At 34.6% G+C, this 20,070-nt stretch overlaps 3 protein-coding genes and 1 pseudogene across 17 annotated transcripts; 3 read left to right on the forward strand and 1 right to left on the reverse strand.

Moving 5' to 3' along the window:
- The first annotated feature begins 741 nt into the window (after positions 1-741).
- On the forward strand, positions 742-5,688 carry LOC111297344 (WRKY transcription factor 44-like). Of its 8 annotated transcripts, none has more exons than XM_089741453.1 (8): positions 742-954; positions 1,071-1,172; positions 1,780-2,570; positions 2,896-3,344; positions 3,427-3,558; positions 3,777-4,504; positions 4,644-4,802; positions 5,209-5,688. In XM_089741453.1, the coding sequence occupies exons 4-8, from the start codon at positions 3,126-3,128 to the stop codon at positions 5,393-5,395; spliced, it is 1,425 nt and encodes a 474-aa protein (XP_089597579.1). In that variant the 5' UTR covers positions 742-954; positions 1,071-1,172; positions 1,780-2,570; positions 2,896-3,125; the 3' UTR covers positions 5,396-5,688. The 8 variants fall into 8 exon arrangements, with proteins under 8 accessions (XP_089597579.1, XP_089597580.1, XP_089597577.1 ...); XM_089741454.1 differs by having other exon boundaries at positions 1,092-1,172; XM_089741451.1 differs by having other exon boundaries at positions 1,777-3,344.
- A 2,004-nt stretch (positions 5,689-7,692) lies between these two features.
- On the forward strand, positions 7,693-8,858 carry LOC149515923 (putative serine/threonine-protein kinase PBL7). Its single transcript, XM_089741819.1, has 5 exons — positions 7,693-7,798; positions 7,991-8,041; positions 8,127-8,204; positions 8,583-8,732; positions 8,812-8,858. The coding sequence occupies exons 1-5, from the start codon at positions 7,693-7,695 to the stop codon at positions 8,856-8,858; spliced, it is 432 nt and encodes a 143-aa protein (XP_089597945.1).
- LOC111297834 (putative serine/threonine-protein kinase PBL7) lies at positions 8,603-9,589 on the forward strand (annotated as a pseudogene). The gene is made up of 3 exons (XR_016326193.1): positions 8,603-8,732; positions 8,812-9,207; positions 9,331-9,589. The product of XR_016326193.1 is annotated as a putative serine/threonine-protein kinase PBL7 (transcript).
- Positions 9,225-18,460, reverse strand: LOC111296991 (uncharacterized). Of its 7 annotated transcripts, XR_016326190.1 has the most exons (19): positions 18,262-18,460; positions 17,566-17,635; positions 16,625-17,437; positions 16,399-16,539; positions 16,163-16,276; positions 15,375-15,433; positions 14,995-15,061; positions 14,766-14,817; positions 14,574-14,666; positions 14,360-14,443; positions 13,857-14,269; positions 13,134-13,195; positions 12,537-12,606; positions 12,314-12,394; positions 12,111-12,212; positions 11,684-11,808; positions 10,457-10,538; positions 9,875-10,106; positions 9,225-9,767 (listed from the first exon to the last, which is right to left on the reverse strand). XR_016326190.1 is itself a non-coding variant. In XM_089741456.1 (18 exons), the coding sequence occupies exons 1-18, from the start codon at positions 18,306-18,308 to the stop codon at positions 10,002-10,004; spliced, it is 2,580 nt and encodes an 859-aa protein (XP_089597582.1). In that variant the 5' UTR covers positions 18,309-18,460; the 3' UTR covers positions 9,796-10,001. The 7 variants fall into 7 exon arrangements, 4 of the variants coding, with proteins under 4 accessions (XP_089597582.1, XP_089597584.1, XP_089597585.1 ...); XR_016326191.1 differs by lacking the exon at positions 9,225-9,767 and having other exon boundaries at positions 9,796-10,106; positions 12,111-12,228; XM_089741456.1 differs by lacking the exon at positions 9,225-9,767 and having other exon boundaries at positions 9,796-10,106.
- Between the last annotated feature and the right edge of the window lie 1,610 nt (positions 18,461-20,070).

Below are 20,070 nucleotides of genomic sequence, written 5' to 3' on the forward strand. Positions count from 1 at the left end.
ATGTTCTTTGCAAATCGTTATTTTGCAAAATTTTTTTCTTTAAATTCATGTGGAAAGACTTTTTTGCTCTTATAAATTCTTTCTTCTTGTAAAAGAACAGTGGGCAAAACAGTCTTTTAGAGCAAGGACAGGCAGGGGCAATCCGCAATCCGCAATCCGCAACCGCAAGTGTTGTTGTGTTGCACGCTCTGTGGCGGTGAAGGTGGGCCAGAGTTTCCATTTTAATTTAGCAGATAGTCAAACAAGAGAAATAGAGACAGTTAGTTGGCCGTACCATCACTCGCTCTATCCCCCGTGTAATCCACAATCACATTTTCTGATAAAAATCCAATAGAAAAACCATTCTAAATAAAAAAACATTTTTTTTATAATATTGATAAGATTTATATTTAATGTAATATTAATATATAAATTTTATATGTAGTTAATAGGTAAAATAATAATATTTTATTAATAAAATAAAAAACATAATGTTATTTAATTAGTAAATAATTTTTTTAAAAAATATTAATTTATATATTTTTTAAAAATTAATATTTCTTAATTAATAAAATAGTTTCATTTAATTCACTATTAATATATAAATTTATTCAGGCATCAAATATAATATTTAAATAACCTTAATAAATCAAAATGAAAAACAGGGATTTTCACTTTTTTTTCTTTTAACCTTAAAATTATTTTCTTTTTCCCTATTTTTTCTTTGTCAAAAACTATGAACTGCCTCACATTCCCAGTTTCAGACACTAAACAGACTTTGAAAATCTTTTCTTTTTCCCTTGTCTTAAAATGAATGTGTTTCTCAAACAAAACCAGTTCAGTTTAAACCCTTTTTTCTTGTTTCCAAGGCTGTTTTTCCTTTAATAAGTTCAACAACTGGCAAAAACTATTATTTCGTGTGTATTATCCTGGTGAATCCTTTGTTAACCGGTTAAGATTTTATCGTTCTTCGAGGTCAAGTTCTTTGTGTTTCAGGGTTTTAGTCACGTTTCCTTTTATATATGTACATTTCTTTTTCTGCAAAGAAGTTTCTGAGTAATAAAATTATTTTGTTTTGTTTTTCTTATTAGATTCCTTGGTCTGTCATGCAGACTGAGCTTAAAAGAGTGAATGAAATGAGATTTCATGGAAGCAAAAACAAGTTGTTCGTTTGTTATTTATCTGCCATTCTGGTCAGTTCTCATTTCCTTTTTTTTTTTTTTTGTTTTTTTTGTGGTTTTTTTTCTTTTTTTACCTTTTGCTTCAAGGTTACCAGTAGAACTTTCAAATTTCCTCTCTTTTATTTATTTATTTATTTTTTTTGCGGTTTGGATTTTCTTTGCAAAGGTGGACTTTTTTCCCTGATTACTATGACAAATTATTGTCTTCAAATGCTAGCTGTGGTTTTTTTTTTTTTTTTTGCACAATCCTAAATATTGCTTTTGTTTTTCTTTTTTGCATCTTCATAATGCTATATGGGGTAGTTTACTTGTTCTAGAAAAATATTCATGTTCACAAGTTTGTTGATTTGATGAATTAAAGACTGGAGTCTCCTTGATATAAAGATGGAGGTGTTTTATTGTAGTTACTGTAGGTTGAAAAGAAGCTTTATCTTGATCTACGGTCATGATTTAAGATAAGCTTTATCTTGACTTATGTTCAGTAATTTTGTGGGGTTCTGGAAATCCGAAATTAAGGATTTTCATGACAACTGAAGAAGACCATCAAATAGCAAATGAGTTATCTTCTAAATAATATGAAGGGTGAAGCGATTGTGATTGTGTTTTTGTGTTCCAGCAGCACAGGAAATGTTTGACCACGATTGTACATGCTGCTGGGGAGGAGATCTTGGAAGTAACTAGTAATTGTTTTATAAAATGGACAAAATTGGGAAGCTACAGCATATTTCATCTCTGAGTGAAAACAAGGCTTCAAAATGCTGTAGATACTCTGAAGGTTGAAGAGAGAAGTGTTCTGATCTGTCAGCAAAAGTTGGTTCAATTGTTCAGCTACATTCAAGTATAAGTGGAGCTTTAGAGACTTTCCAGACAGCAAGATATGTTCTATCTTATCCAATTTATTCATTTGGTACACGTTTAAAATGAAAATCCCTTTTACCAGTCTAGTATGAACTTCTGCTGGTGTCATAGTCTTACTGCTGAGGTATTCTGCGACAGCTGATCGTTTGTCTTACAGCAAATACCCTCGTTTAGGACAAGTTAAAGGTTAATGGCATACCGAAAATTAAGCAAATAGCTGCATTGGTTCATGAAAAGTGGATCCTGCAAATGGTTCAAAAATCACCCAGTTGGTTCATGTTTTGAAGTTTGGTATTTTGTTGAGACTTTTAGAGAACAATTCTGTTGCATCCGAAGCTGAAAGAGCTCAACGTCTGTTATTGCAGGGAAGATTTCAGGACTGCTTAATGCATATCTTTCCTCCTATAAAAGGTGTATTGCAGCCATAACCTGAGACTGAGAGCGGAGCAAAATGCATTAGCAGTGAAATGGAGATATTGTGTGACATGACTTAAAGATACCAAATTGCCATTATTTGTACCTTAGCATTTTACTAGAGTGGCTGAGAAGGAGGTTCTAGTTGTTTGGAGCTTCTTCATTACTTTCTCTATGTCTTTATGCCTTCCTGTCTCATAGTTATGGCTTTTTTTTATTATTATAAAGCCGTTTTTCTTGTCATACAAATATTTGGGAGGTAAAATATAATGAAACAAGGCCTAATTTTAGAGACGATCCTATATGCTGTAGGCTGTAGCTTACTCCGAGTCATTTTACTTAGGATATGTATCTATCTCATTTTGCAAACACACATGTACACATGTAACTGTCTTTTCTAACATTTCTTGTCAATTTAATCTTCTGTTTGGAGATGTTACTTATATTGTCCCGGTGCATGCAGGTTTGAACATGTTGATTTTGAGCTGTGCATAAGTGAAGCTGACACTGGAAGAGAGTGACTTCTAAAAGATCTTCTGCACATACTCCTTCAGCAAGTTTTCGCTCTCAATAACGGTAGCATTTTCTACTACTGTCCAGCTTAATTGAGTATCAAGGGGGTGGTATAATTGGTTTCCGAGACTTCCTTTATGCTCCAGTAAAATATAATTGGCGTTTCAATAATTTATTAAAATGGAGGTTAAAGAAGAAGAGAGGATAGTCATAGCTAAACCAGTAGCTTCAAGGCCTACTTGTTCCAGATTCAAGTCTTTCTCAGAGCTCCTTGCGGGGGCCGATAATGCATCACCCCCTAATACCTGTTCTGAAAATGTAGTTTCTGCAATTAGACCAAAGACGGTTAGGTTCAAGCCAATGGTGAATCGTGCTCCATCTGCTGTGATTTCTTCCCAGGTTTCCTCTTAAGTTCACCTGGATATCTTTCTCATTTCAATATCTTTCTACCTCTCATCTTTTTGTCATCTGATAATTTCAGGCAGAGCTCTCTGGGATAGGTGTTTCTAATTTATCCGATAAGGCTTTAAAATCAGATGTCAAACCTACTGTAGTTTACAAACCACTGGCAAAGCTTGTATCAAAGACGACTGCTTCTCTCTTGGCAAACATGGTCAGTAGCAGAATTCTGTGCGTTACTTATAGATAACAAAAACAACAAACTAAGCCTTATATCCCATAACTCTGGGGTAGGCAATATGAAAGGCCAAAAAGGAATCATGTTTTGTCCCCTCATATGCTTATCATTGGTGCCATGCTCGTGGAGATGACATGAGCTAAATTTGCATTACCCATGTCCTTCTACTGATATTAGAGTTTCAATTTTGGCAGGGAAATTTCAGTGCTAGCAATCAACCAACACTGCAACCAACAGAGGCACCAGCTCAACATGCAAACCAAGAGAAAAAGAATTTCAGAACCCAAGTTAGTCCAAATCTTCATCAGAATACTCCATCACATGGAGAAACAGATCAGACAAGTGAACCCTCGAAGGCAGCATCTCAGAACATAGAAGAGGATCCAAAAATGTTACCAGCTGCAGCAAATGCTGATAGACCTTCTTATGATGGTTATAATTGGAGGAAATATGGACAAAAGCAAGTGAAAGGAAGTGAATATCCGCGAAGCTACTATAAGTGTACACACCCAAATTGTCCTGTAAAAAAGAAAGTGGAAAGATCATTTGATGGTCAAATAGCTGAAATTGTCTACAAGGGTGAACACAATCATTCAAAGCCTCAGCCTCCCAAACGAAATTCATCAGGGAACCAAGGGTTTGGATTTACTTCCGACGGGACTGGTCAAGATACCAACAACTCATTGTTGAGTAAAAATCCTAATGAAAAGAATGAAGGTTCCGAAGAAAGAGTTGAAAATCAGAATGAAATCAGGTCGTATGCTCCCCTATCTTATCAAGGCAAAGCTCTGCTACACTATGAACATGTTACCACTGGAGCTCTTAATGCCGGTGGAACTTCTGAAAATTCCATTGGTCTTAGTGGGGAATGCGAGGAAGGAAGCAAGGTGGGAGAAGATGATCAACCTAGAAGTAAAAGAAGGTAAGTAATTGAGATGATATGGATTTTAGGTCTTTCAAGATTTGCCAAGCAAAACTGTTTGACGAGATTGGTTTCACCACCCTAGTGAGTTGAAATTGAACTCCTAATTTATGTTTTAATTATGATCTGTTTCCTTCAGGAAAAGTGAGAATCAATCCAGTGAAGTGGGCACCTCAGGAGAAGGCATCCAAGAACCTCGTGTTGTAGTGCAAAGTTCTAACGATTCTGAGATCATGGGAGATGGCTTTCGCTGGAGAAAATACGGGCAGAAGGTGGTGAAGGGAAATCCAAATCCCAGGTTGAAATTCAACTTGTTTAAATACACATCATAGCTGATATATAGTACCTTCTTTAGGTTTAACGAGGCATTCTCAAATCCCTATGAAGAAAACTTTGGCCCTTCCTACTCTGCTGGATGCTTGGAATATGTTATTTTTTTGCATGTAGTTTGAACAATGCAATCTCAACCTTATGGCCCATATTGAAAAGAACCTGGAGATTTTTGAAAACTATTATTAGCTCTTTCAATTTCGGAGATGCACTGACCTCCGTTAAAGTTGGAACCTGCTACTATCACCTGCTTCTAATATTATAAATGCAACATCTATAGTACTTGCTTCAAATGGGTACCATATATGCATCTATTGCTAATCATGTATTTCTTACCCTTGTTTTCTTACTGCTTGCCATAATCTGCCATGCAGAAGTTACTACAGATGCACTAGTCAAAAATGCAATGTCCGCAAGCATGTGGAAAGAGCATCAGATGATCCGAGGGCTTTCGCTACAACATACGAAGGTAAACATAACCATGAGATGCCACTTAGGAACACAAATCCTGTGGCCTCTGATCCAGATTCCAACTCACCTGCTACTAAAGACAAGAGATGATAGCAACTGAAGAAGGTATAGTTTCTGACTCGATATTTGTTCTGATAAAGGCTCTTTAGGACTGAAAAGGCATCAGAACCAAAGCCCTGAAAGTGACTGAAGCTTACAATATATATGACTTTCTGCAACTAAGGCTGCTCAATGAGGGCAGTTTTTTTAATGCTGCCTGCCTTCAGCTTATTACATTATTTTCTTTTATTTTTTTTAATTAATTGTTTTCCCTATGATCAAATAAGTAAAAACTTTGCACATCTAATATGTGATATATCAGCATTATCTTATTTCGGTTTTAAGATATCTTGCAACAACTTAAGTGATCAATCCTAACTTCTGGTAATTATACCAAGAATTTATGTAGATTATATGTGATGCTATCTTAGATGGCATCAAAATCCTACCATCAGAGATAGCATCATCAATGTAGATTATATATGATGCTATCTGCACAATTTTGATACAAATCTGCATTGAGATGATTCAAATGCTTTCTTACATGTAATTGTGATGTATATACTTGTCATTTTCATCATCAAGGTATTCAAACGAGTAGTAGTTTCCAATTTCCATGCCTAAATTTAATTAAAAAGTGCTCCTTTTTTTAAAGCTTCTCCATGGAAGACAAATTCCAAAGTTTAAAATTCCATAACTATCGATCGGTAAAATATAAAAATACGTGGATGTATATCTAATTGCATGCTCATGTCATGAGCATGCATGAACTGAATGTAACTTGTTAAGATGTTTAACATTGGAACTAAATCGTGATAGTATCTCTCTTATGTATAATCAATGCTTGCTTCTACATTTGAAAGGATGATTCTGAGAAAAAAAAAAACTCTTGCAGCTGTATCATGTGGATGTGCACATCATTCCTCTCCTTCTAACCATAACGATATACTGTATAAAAATGATTTTTTAACTTGAAATCTTGATTTCAGAAGAAAAAGAGATAGATATCGTGATTGAGACGAGCCATTACGAATATGTTCATCTTTTTGTGATCACATGTCAGCTCATACATATATATATTATATCGTATTCATTTCTATATTTTCATACAATGCAAAAGTAAGGTCCTTGTTGGGTTTTTTCATTCTTACTCGTCCTTACTAGTATGTACTGATCGTGCAATTATTGCCAACATACCCTATGTTAATGCAGAACAACCCACAGCCGTTATAGGGTAACTATACGTGAAAAGGCTTATATATACACGATTTTTTCTTACATGTATCGTATATGAACCATTGATACAAACAAGAACTAAGCCCAACTTTTTACAAGGACATAACAAGAAAAAAAAAAAAGTAATGAGCAAGCTTGAGATCATAAGCAACCACGAGAGATGAGACTCAAATTCCATGGCTTACAACAACCCAACACTTTGGTTTCAAAGAAAGGACAAAGAAATTCATAGGTTTCACGTTGATGTGCAGTGGCCATTTGCCATTTATGCTTCTTTTTGAATCATGTCCATCAATTTTATTGTTTAATCAGATCAGACGGTTAGAAAATCTTACTTTTTCTATTGACGAAGATAGTGTTGAATCCCGTTAATGGAACCCACGTTAGAGGACAATTTTTTTTACTCCATTTCCTAGCATCTAAAACGACGCTGTGTCGTTCATAAGTGGTCCAAAAATAAAATTGTTTAAGCCAATCACGCAATTCTAAAAAAATAACTAATAGAAAACCTTAGATGAAATTCTTGATTAAATTTCTTATTAAAAATGATTATATAAAAATAAAATAAAAAAAAATAAAAATTAATAGATTAAAAAAATCTTATTACATGAATAAATGTATAAATTTTAAATTAAATTTTGATAAATTTTGATATAGTTTTTAGATAATTATTTTTAATAAAAATTTTGATATATTTTTTTATCTTTAAAAAATATCAATTAAATTATATTATAAATTATATATTTTTATATTTTACACATATTATTAATTTTTTTATTGAAATCTATTAATCTATTAATTTATTAATTTAAATATTATATTAAAATTTGTGTTAAATAATTCCTAGTTAAAAATTTTATAATCTTTGTCTAAAAATTACACATAACTTATGAATAAAAAAAGTAAACGTTACTGGAAAACAAAAACGTTTGGCTCCTTTCGTCTTTGTATTAAAACTTGTGAAATCTTCATCAATGTTTCTGCGTTTTTGAGTGTTGTTAAGGGTATTCATGAAATGGGTTGATGTCGTTTTGATGTTTTGGTTGATTTTTTATAGCATTAAAGTTTATTTTTGAAGTGAAAAAGAGAGAAAGCAGAGAAGAAGAAGAATCATGGGATGGCTTCCTTGTTCTAGGAAATCAAATACCAAAGCTAATAAGTCTAAGAAGAACAAAAAGATGGAACAGATGCCACTTGATCAAATCAAAGCTACTTCTGGTAAAGCTATTTCATTATGTAAAATTCAGTAAAAGTTTTACCATTTTTTTTTCCATTTTATGTTAATCATGCTGTGAGAGAAAGAGAAGGTCTTTTATGCTAGCTGTTATACTGACTAAGTAATATGTTTTTGATGTGTTTTGCTGGTTTTTGAAAATTAGTACTTCTTCTTTCCTCTGGGTCTTATGTAAGTTGATCAGATGGTTGGTAATTGTGGTTTCTTTTGGATGATAGATGGAATTTGTATCAATACATTGGATACTTAACTAGAAGGGAGCAAGAAAAAAAATTAGAGGTCTTGATAGCTTGATCAATTTTTTAAATGCAGTGATGGATCAAAGTAGCAAAATCCTTGCTCAAGTTGCATTTTGGATACTGTTCATATATGTTGCATATGACTTGAAATGTAAAAGCAATGTGTATATATGATAGATTTGGTGAGGTGAAGTTGTGGTTGGAGGATGGATTAGTCTAAAAGCGCATGTCATGGCAAAATCCTGCTCAGTGCGTTCTTGATGTTTGCATTTTGCATTTCCTGTTTTCTTAAGAGGATTCAGAAATGTGGCTTGGTTTTTCTCCTCTGCCATCAAATACACACAATTATTTGGCTTTTGCCAACAATTCCATCATCTTAATTTTATCATGTTTTATTAGTTGTAAAATGAAAAAACAAGTTAAATGCAGGCTTGCTTTCACGTGAAGGTGGCAAACTGGTAACTGAATCTTGTTTTTAAGATCGGTACAGGTTGTTGCTATAAAGCAACTTGACCATAATGGGTTGCAGGGAAGAGGGAGTTTCTTGTTGAAGTTTCAATGCCGAGGCTACTTCACCATCCTAAGCTTGTAAATCTCACAGTTTACGGTGCTGATGGAGATCAAAGGCTTCTGGTTTATGAATATATGTCCTTAGGATCTCTGGAAGATCATTTACACGGTATGTATAGCATTAACTCCTCATATCTTGTTATTTAGTGCTCCACCAGGAGGATGCTTATTATGCTTCTTATTTGCAGACATGTCACCTGGTAGGAAAAGACTGGACTGGACAGGAAATCAATAATGAAAATAACTGTTGGGGCTACAAAGGGGTTGAAAATAACTGTTGGGGCTGCAAAGGGTTTGGGGATTTTACATGACAAAGCCATTTCCCCTGTTATCCACCAAGATTGGAAATGCTCCAATATTTTACTTGGTGAAGGATATTTTCTGAAGCTATCTGACTTTGGCTTGGCCAAGCTTGGGCCTGTTACAGGAGTTATGAGACGGTGTGCCCCGGAGTACGCAATGACAGGTAAATTAGCTCTACAATCAGACGTTTATAGCTTGGGTTTGTTCTTCTAGAAATCATAACCGGCAGGAAAGCAATTGACAATTCAAAACATGCGGAGGAACGGAATCTAGCAGCATGGGTAAGAAGTTTATATTGATGAGGACTGCAAAAAGAATAAGCAAATATTATAGATAAAAGCTAAAAAATAGTAATGTCTGTCAGATTGCAAAAAGTTTCATTTCTATCTTGAACTTTATTGCAGGCAAGGCCATTGTTCAAAGAACGAAAAAATTTCTCTCAAATGGCTGATCCAATGCTCCAAGGTCAGTATTCTCCAAGGGGCTTATTCCAAGCTCTTGTAGTGGCAGCAATGTTGTGTTCAACAGCAGCCAAATATGCGACCTCTCATTGCTGATGTAGTCACAACTTTGACTTACCTTGCTTCTCATAAATTTGAACCAGATAAACAGCCAGCACTGGGTTCCCCCTGGCACTCCAGGGGCAAAGAGAGACAGAGATAAGAAGCCCAACTGTGGCATTGGGTCTGAAAGGGATCAAATCAGAAGGTTAAGTTGATACTTGCTTGGATCCTTCGTGCTCATTAGGGGTTCTCTGGAATTGATGATGTCATTGAGTTGTGGCATCCTTTATTACAAATGAAACCACAGAGCTAGGAGTTTTAGGCTAAATGCTTACTGCCTGCATTACAAATAGATCCCTAGGCACATAAATCATTATGGCATTTTATTATATTCAAATCAATTTACTTCAAATTGATAATTTATAGAAATAGATCCCTCTCTTACCATTAATTTCCAGTATATGCATAATACAGATAAGGAAAAAGGACCATTAAAAAGAATGAACAGATACAGAGAAGTGACTTATTTGGCAATGGAGGCACAAATGCAAAAGGATGACAAGGCACTAGGGCTATCCCTGACTAGAGTTCTTCTCTTGGTCTTGGGTGTTAGTTTCTTCCTGAGTTGTGCTTGGCTTGGATTTACTGTCCGTGGACCCCTCAAAATTAGGCTTGCCCTGCCATAGCGGATCCAAGTTTACAAGCTTCAAATAAAGTCATTGAGAATAGGCAAGCGACATATTTTTACAATGGAAGCCGTAGTTTGAGAATAAAAAAAGGGATTGCATATGCTAAAATTTAAACCGAGAAACTCTAAACCTAATAGAAAATGTCAAAACAATTATACCGCCATTAACTCTATTCTAAGGAGATAGATTGATATTTTCACAATATTCAATTAATGCTCCAAAACAGTTGAACAAATATTTCATCTCAGATGTGAAGGAAAAAAGGAAATCAAAGACTGACAAGTTAATGCCTTAGTTGCAAGTAAAACCTGGCAAAACATGGCATTGTACATATTTACCTTGTTCTTGTCACGCCAGCCAAGTCCAAATGAAAATAGCCCTGCCTTTCTTCTGGGGCTGTCCTGTGTGGTATTCTGAGTCCTACAAGGGCATGCTATCTTTGTAAGACACAACTATCTGGATCCATCGGGAAACTTGTGGAAAAATATCCATTAAGCAAACATAACTCATAACATGCATAAACAAAATCTCTAGCTGCACCATAGCATTGTATGAACTTAAAGGATGACTGTTTTCAATTATAATTTGCAACCGCTTTACAATCTTTTCTGGTCAGGAATGCGCTTCGGTGACTTCCTTACATGAGAACACAAGTGGACAACAGTCTATTTTGGAAATAACAGAAAAAATTAGTTGTTCTATAAAAATGTTTTAAAATAGAAATGAAATGGATCATTCCCTTTCATTTTAGAGTGTGGATATAAGCATTTTCAACCCGTTCCCTAGATTGGAATCCTATAATACCAAAGAGACCTTGTACCAAGTTTCTGCAATTTAATGATGTGTAGCCTCTGTTTCTTCTCCTGATTTAAAAACATTTAACCTTCTGATGTAGAATGGGTTTAATTATGTTTATGATTAATTGCAGAATGGCCTGTTTATGAGTAACTTAATAACTATAAATACTTTATTTTGCTATTCTCAATTAGATACTGGATGATTGATTGCTGAATCAGTTCCATCAAACATGCAGACAGACACGCACATTGAATCAGAGTTTTCTTACAGAAAGAGAGAAATGATCTGATTCACTAATGGCTATAAGCATTAAACCTTAAAACCCTAATACTGCCATGGAGGTGTGGTTCTGCACCACTTCTTATTCTTCTACGATTTTGTTGGTCTACTAATCATATAACTGCTTAGAGAACGGATATTAGTATGAATGCTTGTCTTGCAAGAAATGACGAAAATGGTTGTAACATGAAGCTTTCATACATATTTGTAGTTGCTCTTCCCACATTTCACTCAGAGGCATCTTAAGGGTTAGAACATCATTAAATTTTAAGTTGTGTTCAATAGTTGGATCAGAGTAACTATGCTCTTTGCCTTTTTATATGGCCCATCGTTCTCTTTATCAGCATCAAGCTGATGGAGAATTTATCAAAACATTTTGAATATGAAGGACACAGAAATGGAGACATGAGTCATGATGTTTAGACTTCTATTTTTCTCATGTAAATAAGTGAATGTTAGAAGAGAACAATGCTGAAAACGTTTCTTACAGTGGAGAAGATGGCGTTTTAGCTTGGCCACATTCATATTGCAAGGTAGCCTTCAGCATTGATTCTGCCATAACCACTCTCTTCTCCATCTGAGCAATAGAACCCATAGCCTTCTCATATTTTTCCTGCAAATGTATTTTTTTTTATTGAAAATCAATATAGTCAGAAAATAAAGGAGAAAAAAAATACACTCTAGCCAAGAAGTTGTTATCAGAACAAAGTGCCTGTCAGTAGCTTAAATTTCTTGATAGAAGTCACATAGCAAGAATACGTCATCTAGCATCAAACTCAACTGAAAAACAGAATGAGTAAATGGTGTATACCCAAATATCTTTGAACTTCTCTTTCAATCCTACATGAAGAACAATATGAAATCTATAGTTTAACATTATCCATGATAGCTAGGACGTCAAGAACAGAAGAGAACCTGGAGCACAGTAACTGCATGTCTCTGGGCAGCTGCATCTTCCTCTGCATTTCTGCGAGCATCTTCAGTTATCCTTTGCTCTTGCTCTAGCCGAATCAAAACCTGTAGCATGTAGAACCTAAAAGTCACTAGAGGACGCATAATAGAATAAGAATCAAGCCATAGTTCCAGAAAAATGCACTAGAGAATAGGCAAAATTATACCTTAAGCACCGCAGCTTCCTGTTCTTTCTTATCAGCAAGAGCTTGGTGTAGGTCAGCCACCTCTTGCTCTAGCCGTTCAATCTGCAGCATTATTAACAAACTTCAATTCCTGCAAGAAACTTGAGTAATCCAAAGCTTACAGAGCAGTAGGAGAAGTATTGCCCTCGACCAAATGATATGCTGGGAAGGTCTAACATCCTCATGCAAATCAATTTACATATACCTTTGCACTCAATATACGCCGGTTATCTTCTTTGACCAACTCCACGAGTGCTGTCTCTAGCTCCTCAGCTCTGGAAAAGAACAGGAATCGCAGTTACAGGTAATATGATAGATTATAAAAGCACTTCAACAATATCAGAAATAATTCACACTAATAAAACATGAAAATGGTCATATGTGATGCATTCCTAACTTTTAGCAGATTCCTATCTATAGTTACACGAGATGCATTTTCATTCATAGCTATCTTGAATCAAGCAACTCCCTAAAATGATAACTGGCATACATGATTCTTAATGTTTCATATCTCCGAGGGCTACAATGGAAATGTAGCAAATGAAAAAACCCAACAGCATCAAGAAGGCTAAATACCATGTTTCTCTGAAAGAGGAAGCTGTGCTATCAAATGTTGCAATCCATGCACATTAAACAAAAATTGCGCATATGATATGAGTAGGGTGGACAACAAATTGCGTGTCTGAAAATGAGACTCAGTTACTACTATATAACCATTATCCACTAAAGCAGAGCCACATGGCAATTAGAAACAGAATGTTTGAGAAAAAATCAGAAACCCAAGATGGTAGAATGTACTAACAGGAGTACAGCAGCTCTTTTTTCCTCAAGCAACCTACACAACTTAACCTTCATCCAATCAACCTGCACATAAACTGTTAACAATTGAAATTTCAAAGGAGTTACACGTTGATTATTCATATTCATCCAATTAATTACAAGTGAAACACTGATAGAAAACCTAGAATAAGTTCAGTGAGTATAATTACAGCTCAGTCAGGGTTATTAGGTTAGAAATGCATTACTTAGGAGATTGGTTATAAGAAAAGAAAACTTTTAGCCTTTATTAAGTCATATGATGAAGCCACATGCTGTTTGTCAAATCATATCAACATTCAAGAATTCATGCATTGTAGTTGAAGGGCCTTAGTTAATGCTTTTATTTTTGTAATATCTAGCAGCATTGATGTTTTTGGATCATCAAAATGCCAACAAAGTTCTAAACTAATATCTTTTTACCCAGGTTATGCAAGATTATGCTGAAGCCAATACTGATTCTTTGAATTTGATATGTAATTTTCTATATTAACATCACAGAACATGAGCAGCTCAAACCATCATTTGGTTAAAGTTGATAAGGTGAAAGAAAAGTAGGCAAACATCAACTACCTTACTAAATCAATACATTAAGCACATACTGTTTGTGGGATGTGGACCACGAAGTATAAAACAGGTATTATTGGTGAACAGCTTCCTAAAATATTAGAAATGCAGTGTAGAAGTGCTAAGAAGATGAATAAAGTACCTGCTCGTGAAGATCTGGTAAGGAATCAACTTCTGAACCTGCATTTAGGCTACAGAGCAATTCATCTAGATTAGAGGAGCAGGGTTCCAACTTAGATGTGTCTCTATCAGCTAAATCTTCCGCAGGTTTTGTTTCTTCCAGCAGAGATCCATGATCGTGCTTAAAACTGTACAGCTTAGATGCAAGTCCTTTTGAATCTTTCCAAACTCGACCTCTTTTTGTTCTTTCCTCAACGACCAGTAGCACAGCTGGTCTATGCTTTTCTCTCAACTCTTGTAGTTTAACATCAGTCACAGCAAAAAAACCCATGCAGGCAGTCAAAACAAGTTGGCTGCTGTCAAATGTTGAGCCAGCTAGGGATTGCAGCAAAGTGATGGCATCCCCAGTATCTTTAGTTGTAACTAAGGCAGGACCTACAGTAAACTTCACATAATTAGACTGCTTTTCGAATTCATCATCCACATTAATGCTTCATACATTTTATAAATATAAAATCTCAATACCATATAACTCCATTAAGGCAAGGGCCGTTCGAAAGAGCATAACACGATTTCCTTCAAATAGAAGCACATCCCAAATGCGAAGAACTGGACCAAGAAATACATCACAAGGTAAACATGATTTCTAACGAAGAGAACGCAGAGTGCTCGGAACTAAGCATTTTGAGTGAAATAATTAAAAAATAATTTCACTTGTGGCACTAACTTTAAATCTTACCACTTTCCCAAGGAAGCATATTAACAAAAATGGAAAGAAACCAAGGTGCAGAAATCCATGTCACCTGCACTCCCAAGTAATCCAGATGATTGACTGCACCAGAAGCATAGATGAAATAAAAAATCACTCATATTGCTTCATGTAATGAATTAGAATATAATTAATAAAGAAAATGTTGAAAAGTAAACAAACCCAATTTGGGAAATCTTTCACGCATCAACTCTTCTAATACAAGTTGATCAACCTATGAAAATAGAAATAGTTAGAATCACAAGTTGTAAATTGGCAAAATCCCTTTAGAAATACTGCAATATCAGCTTGTTGGTGAATATGAAGATGGACGCTAAACTTAAAAGCAACTAGAGAAATTTGCTATGAAACGTGGAATATCATCAAAAAAAGAATGTAGAAAATAAAAAACCTGAGATTCTATCATTTCCTCTGTATAGCACCCATCAAAGTAATCATCGATAATGCCCACCAAGGTCCTGAGAATACATTTTGAAAGAAATATGCCTTTAAAGCGACTTAACTATTCTTGTATCATGAGTATATATGTGTCGATATATGCCTCTGTACAATAATTAGCACAATAGAATAAGACAACCATGTTTAGAAAAGAGGATTTTTTTTTTTGGCAGAAAATAACAAATTGTTTCTCACAACAATTACTGAGAGTCTGAGACAAAAGGTGGCCAAAAAAGTTTCTGCAAACCCAAAAAATCATTAAAATGAACAAAATACAAATAGAAATAATTATTTTCAGAAATCAACCATTTATGAAAAGCTACCTGAACCTACCAAAAGGCATTTTCCTCTGGCATCAAAAGTAGCAATAATCCAGCAAAGAAATTCATTGCCTGCATGCATTCGGTATCAAGTTTAATGACAAGAATAAGTACAAGGGGTAACTAATTATTAAAAAATTAATCACTTGCAAAGAGAGGTCATTAAGATCCATTCAGAGCAAACACAAATCCTAGGAACCCAAAGGTAAAACTGATGAATTGTTTTCTATGCTAAACTTCCATTAATGCCACACACAGCATTCGGGCTTTCAAGTTGCACCTTATGCTCACAACTTTAATGGTGAAACAGATTTAGCAAGGAAAAACCTCATATACTTAGATAATATAGGTGAGCAATTTGATCTACTCGTGAAGTGAAAAAAGTATAATGTAACATAAGCACGGTCACAGTTTTAGAACATCAGAGTTGTTCTTGAGCTCCCAAAATTTTTCAATCAACAGAATTATGGCCTCTTTGTGCTGTGCTTATACAGCGACAGCATGACTGGAATGAAGGAAATGATAAGAAATTGGATAAATTTCTAGATAAATTCTAAAGAAAACTTTCTTAGATTCTAAAGAACGTAAGGTTGCAAATAAAACTTGAGTGAGTGAGAGAGAAAGAGCTGTGATGTAGATGGACAATTATAAAAAGTAGAAGTCAGTTTCCATTGATAAAGGAGAAGAAAGTTGGATAATATGGTGCAAGTTTGAAAGAGAGAAATCCATTAAAAATAATACTAAAACATTAGTACAAGTTTAACTAATTCAGAGAAAAAGAACTTTTAATTCATCAATTACCTGACAGTACCCAACAGAGGGGTTATGTCGAGCATATGCTAAAAGTAAACGCCTCAAGGAATCCCTACCATTATTGTTCAAAGCTGGATGACCTGGAAAAGTCCGTGGTAAATCCTGAAAAATGAACAGACAAGTTAGCCTAGGTAGAAATGTAAAAACAATATAAAGCAGAAGGTGTAGCACCTACAAATTGAAAAGACTGAATGATAAAGTCCAAGGCTCATGCATCTAATGACCTTGTCAATCAGCTTTCTCCATTTTCTGAACACAACAGATGAGTCACTATGTTGATCAGCATCATAGTTTTCTTGAGCCAGCAAATCCTCATAATACCTCTCCACTCGTCGTGCCTTAACACCTACAAAGGCTTGCCATACCTGCAATGACCATATTATAGCAAACAATGCATTTTTCAACCACTAAATATTGAGACAATAACAGACAGAGAAGTTTCAACCTCACCTCCCCTCTGAGGTCCTTTGGTACTCCTCCATGAACAAGGCTCTCCAGCTCTTCTTTCCAAGGAAAAAAGGATTCTTGAAAGGCCCCATTGTCTGCATTACTTTTTTCCCTTGCTGAGTTCTCATTAACACAGACCTTTTCCTCAATTTCATCCTCAGATTCTCCTTCTGGAGATCTTGCCTCTTTTATTGATGGAAGATGGTCTCCGCTTTCATTCATATTCATATTTTTCATATTCCTTCCCTTCTTAACCCTTGAATTCATCATATTCTCAATGGCACAAAGGGCTGGTCTGGTATTAGCCCATCTTTCAACCTTATGTATCTTTGTTTCTTCTGCAAGCTGCACCTCCTTTCCTGTTTCATTTTCTGTTGAATTAGCAGAATCAAGCTTTGCACTTGGAGCATCTCCTTCCTTGCTCCTCTCTGAACAAACCTCTTCTTTTAACTCAGTCGCTTCAGTTTGTGATTTCTCTTTGCTTTCATCTATAGCTTCACCTTGGAATGTCTCCATATATTCCTCCTCAGAAGCAGCTTCTTCATTCAATTGGATAGCTTCAGTCTGCAATGTCACCTTGTTTTCCTTCTCAAAAGCAGTCTCTTCTTCTGCCTCAATAGCAGCCTCTTCATTTGCCTCTGTAGCTGCCAAATGCAATGTCTTTTTATTTTCCTCCTCAGAAAGAGCCTTATTTTTCGGCTCAGTAGCTTCAGCCTGCAATATTTTTTTATCCTCCTCAGAAATGCATGGTTCAATCGGTTTTGCATGCTGTTCGAGGAAGATCTTCCATTTCTCTGATCTTTCCTCTTCCTCTTCCTGGCATAATGAATTACTATATCAGTAAACCAAAACTGACCATACATATTACATTAGACATATTTATTGATAAATGCAAGCAACAGACAATTAGAATACAAGAATTAAACCTAGATCGAAATTTCTACCTTGTAGATATTAACGTACTGTCTATATGTTTGTATGTGTTGAGGTCTCAAAGAAAATCCATAGGCGTCTCTGTCGACATCATTTTGCAAATATTCAAATGTAAATTAAACCAGGGAAAGGAATCCCATCACTCTAAGATCCTGACTATAAACAAATTCAACAACAGAGTGACTAGAAATTTAGACCAAAAACAAAAATATTCATGAAGTTATCAACCTTAACATATACTAAATGAAAAGGCAAAGGGGCATAAAAGAAAACCTGAAACTTGCCTGGAATCAACCTCCAATGAGCGCCTGCTCAACAAGGACAACAACATACTTGACAAACACTTGCAATTCTATAACTTCCCATAGCTTTCTTTTGCTTTACATTAGACTTATGCCACATTTCACAAAGAAAAACGCCCACAACTCTTTCGTTACTAAAGTTTACACTGCTCAAAAATCCATCTAAAAATAAACCAATGATTCTATTTTTTTTAGCTAAAAAAACAAAGACCCATTCAAAAGAAAAACAATAAGAACTTGAACAAGGTAACTGATCAGTGAAAGAAGTTATAATTAATTGTTTTTTTTTTTTTCAAAATTTGCTAAACTGAAACAGTAGTAGAACTCCAAAACCGAGAAATTGTCAAAAAAAAAAAAAAAAACAGGGTTTAAAAAACAAATGTAGGAACAAGAAAAGTGAAGTACCTCTTTGGTTCGAGAGATTGAAGGAGATTCAAGGTCGACTCCATCATTGTCGGGTTGATTAACAGCTGTAAGCTGGTTTCCTTCTTTTTATTAACAAAAATTTTGGGTTTAATTCGTATGATTCGGAAGATCTGAGGATGTTTCTTGGTTTCTGTAACAGAATTTTCAGTTTTTTATTTTTATTTTTATCTAAGCTCCTGATTGAAGCTGCTGATTGTTCGACGCTTTTTGTCGCCGATTCTAGTCGTTACAATTACAGTCTTGATTGGCACGTGCTGAATTAGCGGGCTATTTGTTTAAGCCGATGTTAAAATCACCAGGGCTGATTCAGATTGATGATGACGTGTACGACAAAGGTGATGAGTTTTGCAAATTTAAGTCGTAGACAGGGAGACAGACTGACAGAGGCAGAGGCTTAACTGTGAGTTGTAAGTTTTAGCGGCAAGGTTGGGTTTGACCGGTTGTTTTGACTGAGTGGGCTCCACTCGAGTGTCCAGACCTATGATTATCTGGTACGAACACTGTATCATTTAACTACACGTGATCATGTCTTGTCGTTATCAATTTTTTTGGGATGGTTCGAACGCACCCCGGAAAATCTTTATACAGCTATAATTTTTATAAGAAGTTGTGCGCCGTACCAATTTAGTTCGAATTGATTCGATTTTTTAAATATTATATAATGTTATAAATTTTATTTAAATTAAATTTTAATATAATTTGAATTGATTTAGTTTGATTTAATTTATTAATTTTTATATATTTTAATATAAATTTTTGATATATTTAAATAAATTTTAATATAAAATTATTATTTTTATTTTATAAAAACTTTAAATATATATAAAAATTAAAAAATATATAATTTAATTTAATTATTTATTTTTTATCTCTCGATTTAAAATTTAATTTAAATTTAATATATACATTTAATATTTAAATTTAATCTAGATCAAATAAATAAAATTAATTTAAATTAAATCAAATACTATAATTTTAAATCAATTATCATTTTTTCGATTTTTTTCTCACCCCTTTTACAAATATTCTTCACATTTAAATATTAAAAACATCTTAAATTTAAAATAAAAATCAATTTTTTTCATTACACCAATCTCAAACTTTTATTTCATTTCATTTTTTATTTTTCTCACTTTTTCAATCGAGTATAATCAAATTCTAAACCAAAATCCAACCCGAAAACCATCAATCACGGATATGCTACTACTGCTGTCCAGCATTTGATCATGAGATAAATGTTGAAAACTGGGAAATGTTTTATAATATGAAGATTGCTTATGGAGAATATTTTCAATGGGTGATGATATTATGTGATCCAAAAGCTAAAACTTTTTCTGAGCATATTGCTTCAGAATTTCTGATTTTTCTGGTTTTATATTTGAGATAAGTGAACACTGTAAGTTGATTGCTAGCTTCCCTTGGTCTCACCAGGCGAATTGGCTGATCTGCCAGGTCATTACGCTGTTTGTGAAGGCTCTTTAATGTTTCCTCAGTTCATTGTTTGGTCATGAAATAATTTGTTTTTTTTTTTTCCCCTGTTCTTTATCTGAAGTTGAAGTGTTCATAACAAATTAACAACAATTAGCTTCTTTGGAATTTTGTCTTTTGGTTGGATATTTTTGTATGGAAGACAGGCTAAACATGATGGAGGAATCAGATTCTGGTAGAAAATATCTCTGTTCATCATTTCTTAGTTAAGCTGATTGGTCTTCACTGAGATTGGGGGTAGGGTTGGCATTGGGTCGGGTTTGAGGCGAGTTTTGCTCGCCTTGAATCCGACCCGATCCT

The sequence above is a fragment of the Durio zibethinus genome, chromosome 12 (genome assembly GCF_047325235.1).
Source record: "Durio zibethinus cultivar Kanyao isolate XHJ-2024 chromosome 12, ASM4732523v1, whole genome shotgun sequence".
NCBI classification, from domain to species: Eukaryota; Viridiplantae; Streptophyta; class Magnoliopsida; order Malvales; family Malvaceae; genus Durio; species Durio zibethinus.

Bases quoted from the DNA above. Each gene is read 5' to 3' on its own strand.
- LOC111297344 (XM_089741451.1), top strand. From the start codon at position 3,126: ATGGAGGTTAAAGAAGAAGAGAGGATAGTCATAGCTAAACCAGTAGCT. The intron at 3,345-3,426 runs GTTTCCTCTTAA...TGATAATTTCAG, and splicing joins CTGCTGTGATTTCTTCCCAG to GCAGAGCTCTCTGGGATAGG. The intron at 3,559-3,776 runs GTCAGTAGCAGA...CAATTTTGGCAG, and splicing joins CTTCTCTCTTGGCAAACATG to GGAAATTTCAGTGCTAGCAA.
- LOC149515923 (XM_089741819.1), top strand. From the start codon at position 7,693: ATGGGATGGCTTCCTTGTTCTAGGAAATCAAATACCAAAGCTAATAAG. The intron at 7,799-7,990 runs GTAAAGCTATTT...GTCTTATGTAAG, and splicing joins TCAAATCAAAGCTACTTCTG to TTGATCAGATGGTTGGTAAT. The intron at 8,733-8,811 runs GTATGTATAGCA...TCTTATTTGCAG, and splicing joins TCTGGAAGATCATTTACACG to ACATGTCACCTGGTAGGAAA.
- LOC111296991 (XM_089741456.1), bottom strand. From the start codon at position 18,308: ATGATGGAGTCGACCTTGAATCTCCTTCAATCTCTCGAACCAAAGAG. The intron at 17,438-17,565 runs GTAGAAATTTCG...TCATTATGCCAG, and splicing joins AGTACGTTAATATCTACAAG to GAAGAGGAAGAGGAAAGATC. The intron at 13,196-13,856 runs GTACTTTATTCA...GTTTATGTGCAG, and splicing joins TACCAGATCTTCACGAGCAG to GTTGATTGGATGAAGGTTAA.